This window comes from Anser anser (genome assembly GCF_964211835.1).
Source record: "Anser anser genome assembly, chromosome: 19".
Lineage (NCBI taxonomy): Eukaryota > Metazoa > Chordata > Aves > Anseriformes > Anatidae > Anser > Anser anser.
In genome coordinates, this window is record NC_139740.1 from 14,303,457 (window position 1) to 14,310,655 (window position 7,199).

At 67.0% G+C, this 7,199-nt stretch overlaps 1 protein-coding gene across 1 annotated transcript; it reads left to right on the forward strand.

Moving 5' to 3' along the window:
* The first annotated feature begins 1,875 nt into the window (after positions 1–1,875).
* Positions 1,876–4,501, forward strand: ACTG1 (actin gamma 1). The gene is given in 6 exon segments (XM_083805098.1): positions 1,876–1,960; positions 1,963–2,003; positions 2,113–2,352; positions 2,665–3,103; positions 3,259–3,440; positions 3,548–4,501. Coding segments are annotated over 6 exon segments (1,125 nt in total). The 5' UTR covers positions 1,876–1,881; the 3' UTR covers positions 3,692–4,501.
* The last annotated feature ends 2,698 nt before the right edge of the window (positions 4,502–7,199 follow it).

The window sequence follows — 7,199 nt, forward strand, 5'->3', positions numbered from 1 at the left end:
ACCGCTGGCACCGCTCTGCCCGCACGGAGGGGCCGGGGGCAACGCTGCGGCCTGGTCCTTGGGGCCTGGCACGGGCCGGGGGGGCTCAGCACCATGCGTGGGGCCCAGTGTGGTCTGTGGGGCTCGGCACGATCCCTGGGGGCTCAGCACCGTCCCTGGGGGCTCAGCGCCACCCCTGGGGGCTCAGCACCACCCCTGGGGGCTCAGCCCCATCCCTGGGGGCTCAGCACGCTGCCCTGCGTGGGGCAGGCCCCGGTCCCCAGCGGTGCCCAGCCCACGGCACCCCCGGCAACGTGCGGGGGGCTCGGGCACGGCCCAGGGGGGGCTGCCCGGGGGTGGCACCGTCCCCAGGTGGCGGTGACGGGGGGGGGGCAGCGCCGGGCCTTGGGGTGTGACAGTGCCAGACACGGGGGGGACACGGCACGGCCTGGCCAGAGCGGGTGGGCAAGCGGGGCCGGCTGCGGGGTGCCTGGGGTGGGGCTGTCGGGTGTCCCTACGGGGTGTGGGTGTCCCTGTAGGGTGTCACTGTAGGGTGTGGGTGTCCCCATGGGGTGTCAGTGCCCCCACAGGGTGTCCCCATAGGGTGTCCCTACGGGGCGTGGGTGCCCCCCTGTAGGTTGTGGGTGTCCCTGGAGGATGTCGCTATAGGTTGTCGCTATAGGGTGCGGGTGTCCCTACAGGGTGTCCCTATAAGGTGTAAGTGTCCCTATAGGGTGTCGCTATAGGGTGTGGGTGTCCTACGAGGGTGTCCAGACAGTGTGTCGGTGCCCCCACAGGGTGTCCCCATAGGGGGTGCCTATAGGGTGTGGGTGTTCCCATAGAGTGTGGGTGTCCCCATAGGGTGTCCCCATAGGGTGTCCCTATAGGGAGCGGGTGCCCCCACAGGGCGTCCCTATAGGGTGTCCCTATGGGGTGTGGGTGCCCCCACAGGGTGTCCCCACGGGGTGTGTGTGTCCCTATACGTTGTGGGTGCCCCCACAGGGTGTCCACATACGGTGTCCCCATGGGGTGCGGGTGTCCCCATAGGGTGCGGGTGTCTCCATAGGGTACCCCCATGGTCTGGGGGTGCCCCCCCAGGGGGTGTCCCGCAGGGGTCCCCCCCCCCCACACCGGGCCGACCCCCGGCGGTGCCCATTGCCCCCAGCTCTGCCGGAGCAGCCCCGGGGCCCGGCACCGCCGCAGCCCCCCCGGTCCCGGTCCCGGCCGCACCCCCCCCGTGCCCGGAGCCTCCGGGGTCGCCGCGGCCGGGCCGGGGTCGCCGCCGCCCCCCCCCCCCCCGTTATGCCCCATGCAGGTTCCGGGGTGCCGCGGGGCGGGGGCAGCCCCGCCAGGCGCCCCACGTGGCCGGGCGGGCGCCAGCCAATGGGAGCGCGTGTTTCGGAAAGATCTCCATATATGGCGATGTTCTCGGCCGGGGGGGAGGGGCCTCCGCCCCCTGGGTATAAAAGCGCGGGGCTGGCAGCCGGGCGGTCTCACTCGGCCGGCGGCAGCGGAACAGGCGGCACCGCGATCCCCAGCTCCGCCAGCAGCATCCCGCAGGTACGGCCCGGGCCGGGCCCCGGTAGCTGCTGGGCCTCAGTGCCCCCCCCCCCCGTCCCGCGGGGCTCATCTGCTGCAGGACATTGCGGGGGGGGGGAGGGGGGAGAAACCGGGAGGGGGGGTGGGGGGGTGCAGCGGGACCCCCCCCCCGCCGGGTGTGGGAATGGTCTCGCCCAGCGGAGCCCGCCGTTGGGCTGGGGTGGGGGGGGCAGAGGGGCGCGGCGCTGATTGGCTGCGGGGGGGAGGGTGACGTCACGGCGCGGGAGATTCGAACGCGGAAGGGGGGGGGGGGGGGTGTCCCGGTGCCGGTGTTAACGGCGCGCCGTGCCCGCAGCCACCGCCATGGAAGAGGAGATCGCCGCGCTCGTCATCGACAACGGCTCCGGCATGTGCAAGGCCGGCTTCGCCGGGGACGACGCCCCCGCGCCGTGTTCCCGTCCATCGTCGGCCGCCCCCGGCACCAGGTAGGCGGATGGGGGGGCTGGGGGCGGGGTACCGGCATTGGGGGGGGGGTCTCGGGGGTCGTTGGGGGGGGTCACCGGGCGCTGACCGGGCGTTGTTGTCCCCCCGCAGGGCGTGATGGTGGGCATGGGGCAGAAGGACAGCTACGTGGGCGATGAGGCGCAGAGCAAGCGCGGCATCCTGACCCTCAAGTACCCCATCGAGCACGGCATCGTCACCAACTGGGACGACATGGAGAAGATCTGGCACCACACCTTCTACAACGAGCTGCGCGTGGCCCCCGAGGAGCACCCGGTGCTGCTCACCGAGGCGCCCCTCAACCCCAAGGCCAACCGCGAGAAGATGACGCAGGTAGCCCATTCCTCCCCCCCCCCCCCCCCCCCAGTCACCGATCACCTCCGCAGGCCCTCTTTTTGTTATTCTGGCATCTTAAATCTGAGTTTATTTTTTTTTCTCCTACCATTTTCAGGGTTCTGTACTCCTGGCATTTCTTCCCTGACGTCTCAGGTTTCTTTCGTTTGTGTTTTCTGCCTGCTTTCCTTGCTTTTTCCTTCACACACCAGGTTTTTTTGCATGTCAGCATGTGTGTTCTAACACGGGTGTGACCGGCCTGGCTCCTTAATCTGGCATTAATCCGAGATCTCTTCTCTCCCTGCCTCTCAGATCATGTTTGAGACCTTCAACACCCCGGCCATGTACGTGGCCATCCAGGCCGTGCTGTCGCTGTACGCCTCTGGCCGTACCACCGGTATTGTTATGGACTCCGGGGACGGTGTCACCCACACCGTGCCCATCTATGAGGGCTACGCTCTGCCCCATGCCATCCTGCGCCTGGACTTGGCTGGCCGCGACCTGACAGACTACCTCATGAAGATCCTGACAGAGAGAGGCTACAGCTTCACCACCACGGCCGAGAGGGAAATCGTCCGTGACATCAAGGAGAAGCTGTGCTACGTCGCCCTGGACTTCGAGCAGGAGATGGCCACCGCTGCCTCTTCCTCCTCCCTGGAGAAGAGCTACGAGCTGCCCGACGGGCAGGTGATCACCATCGGCAACGAGCGGTTCAGGTGTCCAGAAGCCCTCTTCCAGCCATCCTTCCTGGGTAGGTAGGGGCCGGAGCAGCCCTGCAGACACCGTGCTGCCGCGGTGGGGACTCGCCGTGCTCTGGCTGCGTGCTGGGGGGGGAGGCGTGGGGTTGGTGTGGCTGTGATGTGCTGCGTGGTTGCTGACCTGCCCCCGCCGCCTCCTCCTCCCTAGGCATGGAGTCCTGCGGCATCCACGAGACCACCTTCAACTCCATCATGAAGTGTGATGTGGATATCAGGAAGGACCTGTACGCCAACACGGTGCTGTCCGGCGGCACCACCATGTACCCCGGCATCGCCGACAGGATGCAGAAGGAGATCACAGCCCTGGCGCCCAGCACGATGAAGATCAAGGTAGGGAAAACTGCGCCCCTGTCCCTCCCGCGGCAGGGGGGGGAGCTCCGGGCTGGGTGGGAGGAGCGGGGCAAGGCCAGGCGGCTCTGACAGCTCTCCCCCTGCAGATCATCGCCCCGCCGGAGCGCAAGTACTCGGTCTGGATCGGCGGCTCCATCCTGGCCTCGCTATCGACCTTCCAGCAGATGTGGATCAGCAAGCAGGAATACGACGAGTCCGGCCCGTCCATCGTCCACCGTAAATGCTTCTAAATGGACTGCTAGCAGGTGCGCCGCATCTGCTGCATGAGTCGTCTCACTAGTATATGTTTGCCCAGGCAAATCTATACACCTCATGCTAGCCTCATAAAACTGGAATAAGCCTTCTTTCAAAAGAAAACTTGCCCTTGGAAAGTCTGTACCTGATGTTTAGACCAGTGTCGGCACCGGATGGCCGAGCTGCCGCTTGATTTGACCTTTGTAGCCAAGTTCTCTGTTCCCTCGGTGTCCACCTTGAGCGAAAACAATACCCTGTACAGATCTGCTCCAGCCCAGGGCTGGGCGCTGCTGCGCTCGCGTGACAGCGGGGCCGCGGCGGCCGCCTTGCGGGGAGCCTGGCGCGGCTCCCCCGATACTGACAGCGGCACCGCGGGCGGACAGATGTGTACAGGGTATTGGGAGCCAGGCTTCCAGTCCGCCCAGTGCGGAGCATTCCAGATTTCGTGTCGAGGCTGGTAGGAGTCCATCCGAGAATCCACTTCTGTTGCTGCCGTTCTAGCAAGGTTGGGAAACATATCGCATCCGAGCCTTACGAACCAGTCCGCATCTTCCTCCCCCCTGTCTCCCAGTAACCATCACGGGGCTGAAGTTACTCAACTTTGAGTTGCTGAAACTTTGCATTTACACCTGTAAATTTATGCATTGTTTAATTTATGTAAGATTTTTTTTGTACGTTGCCTTAATGTTCTCTCTCACATGACAGTAGGAAACCAAAATTTGTAAGTCATCCGAAAGTTGAGAAAATTGTAAACGCCCGACAACACGTCATTGTGTAAGGAAAATAAACAAAAAAAAAGCGCTGCAGTAAATGTCCCCCCCACATCCCCCCCCCATGGGCATGCGAGTGGTGTGATGGGGGGGCTTCAAGGGGGGGTTGATTAAAAAAAAAAAAGGGTGGGAGTTGAGGTAGGGGGGTGTTAAAAGGGGGTCGGGGAGGGGGTGGCTGCATAGGTGGGGGGGGTCACCTGCTGCTGTGCCCCACCCCCGCACGGTGGGGGTTTGGTGCTGGGGACTCCCAGGGGCTCCTGCTGAGCTCTGCCCCCGTTCTGTTCCCTGCTAATTAACCAGTTAATGAGGCTGCCCGGCGTCAGGCAGTGCTGCCCCCGGCCGGGCACAGGGCTGTCTGTCTGTCCAGCCCTGCTGTTCCTGCACCCCTCGAGCTGCCCATTTGTCCGCCCCCCCCCCCCCGTGTCCATCTGTCCGTCCAGCCGTCTCCTCGCAGCCCTTCTGCCCGTCCATCTGTCCGGCCTTACCCGCAGCCGTCTGTCCGTCCAGCTGCCCGCCCAGACCTCCGTCTGTCCATCTGCCCGGCCGTCTGTCCGTCCGCCCCCCCCCCCCCCGGCAGCCACCTGTCCGCCCACCCCTCCCTGCATCCGTCCGTCTGTCCGTCCGTCCGTCCCGCCTTCCCTGCGCCCAGCTGTCCGTCTGTCCGTCCGGCTGTCCCTGCGGCCAGCCCCCCCCCCATTCCCCTTCCCCCACCCCCCCGGCCTTTTGTCCCCCCTGCCCCTCCCCACCCCTGCCGCCAGCCCCCTCCCCAGCTGCCCGTCCGTCTGTCCGTCCCCTCTGTCCGTCCGTCTGTCCGCTCCCCCCCCCCCCGGGCGGCCGCGAGGGGGCAGCGCCGCTCCGCCGCACCGCGGCTTGGCTCGGCCCCAGCTCGGCGCCCCCCCCACCCCGGCCCCCCCCCGGGACACCCCCGACCCCCGCTGCCCCCCCCAGCCCCGAGTCACCCCCCCAAGACCCCCCCCAAGACCCCCCCCGCCCCCCCGCCCTCCCTTGCGCCCCCCCCGCCCCCCCCGCAAGCCCCTTGCCCCCCTGTCCCCCCCCATGCAGCCCCCCCCGCCCCCATTCATTGCCCCCCCCCCATTTACCCACCCATCCCCTTTTGTGCGCCCTCCTCGTGCTCCCCCCACCCCCCTCCCCCCCCCCGCACCACCCGGTGTCCCCCTTCCCCCCCCCGCCCCCCCTCGCCCCCCCCGTGCCCCCCTCCGCGTTGAGCCCCCCCCCGCCCCCATCCCCCCCCCGCGCCCATTCATTGCCCCCCCCATTCATTGCCCATTTTCTGCCGGCAGCGCGGGGGTTAACCGCGCCCGGGTGGCGAGAACAAAAGGGCTCCCCGCCAGCCAATGAGCGCCGGGCTCTGCGTCCCGACCCGCCTCTGGTTGGCTGCGGCGCGGCCAATGGCGTGCGGGCGCCGCCTGTCCGTCTGCCCCCACGTGGGGCGGGGAGCGCTGCGGGCCCTGCTCCCTGCGCCCCCCCCGCCCCTCCCCCGCCCCCCCCGCCCCTCCCCCCCCGCCCCCCGCGGCTGGGGGGGGCGGGGAGGGGCTGGGGGGGGCCTGGCTGGGTCCCACCGCGCCCCGCACCCCCCATCCTGCCCCCCTGCAGGGCTCCTGCCTCCCCCAGCCCCCCCCCGGGTGCCCCCAGCCCCACCTTTGGCTGCCCCCCCAACTCGGTGCCCCCATCTCCCCCTGGGTGCCCCCCATACTCCCCCCATCCCGTCCCTTTGGGTGCCCCCATCCCCCCCAGGAGCCCTTATCCCCCCCCATACCCCCCCCATGGGTGCCCCCGCCCCCCCATCCCTCCCCCCCCCTTTAGGTGCCCCCATGCCCACCTGGGTGCCCCCATCCCCCCCCCTTTGGCTGCCCCCATCCCCCCCATCTCCCCCTGGGTGCCCCCATCCCCCCCTTTGGGTGCCTCCATCTCCCCCATCCCCCCTCCATGGGGTGCCCTCATCCCCCCCCGGGTAGCCCCATACCTCCCCCTCCCCCCCCCCCATTTTGGGTGCCCCATTCCCCCCTCCGGGTGCCCCCATCCTCCTCTGGGTGCCCCCCATCCCCCCCCCTCTGGGTGCCCCATCACCCCCAGGTGCCCCCACCCTTGGGGGCAGGCGGGGGGGGGGAGGGGGTGTCCAAATATAATCATTTATTTATTTATTATTTATTTATTATTTATTTATTCATAAGCCAAGGGGTCGATAAAAAAAGTTCCATACTAAAAGGCCTTTACATAGAGTTTGCTGTTCATAAAACCTTTGTGTTTTTAATCCTTTTTTTTTCCATTTTTTTCTTTTTTTTGTCAGTTTTTTTTTTAATGTTTGCTCCGCGTCTGCGCGTTTTATTTTTTTTTCCTTTTTTTGTGTGTGTGGTGTTTTTTTTTTTTTTTTTTTTTTTTTTTAGTGTTTACACTGGAAAAGCCCCCCCCGCCCCGCCTGTACACATTTACAGCGCGGGGCAGCGGGGCCGCGGCGGGCAGGGCTCGGCGGGACGGGCCAGCGTCCGCCGCCACCCCGACCCCCCCGCTATTGCACCGGGACGGGGAGGGGGGGACGGGGGGGGGCAGATTTGGGACCCCCCCCCCCGAGCCCCCCCCCCCGAGCCCCCCGCCCTGCCCGCCGCGGCCCCCTCTGTACAGAGCTCCCCGCTGTCCTCGTCCCAGCCAGGCTGGGGGAAACAGTGCATGAAACGGAAACGCGCCCCAAAACCCCCCCCAACCCCGACTCCCCCCC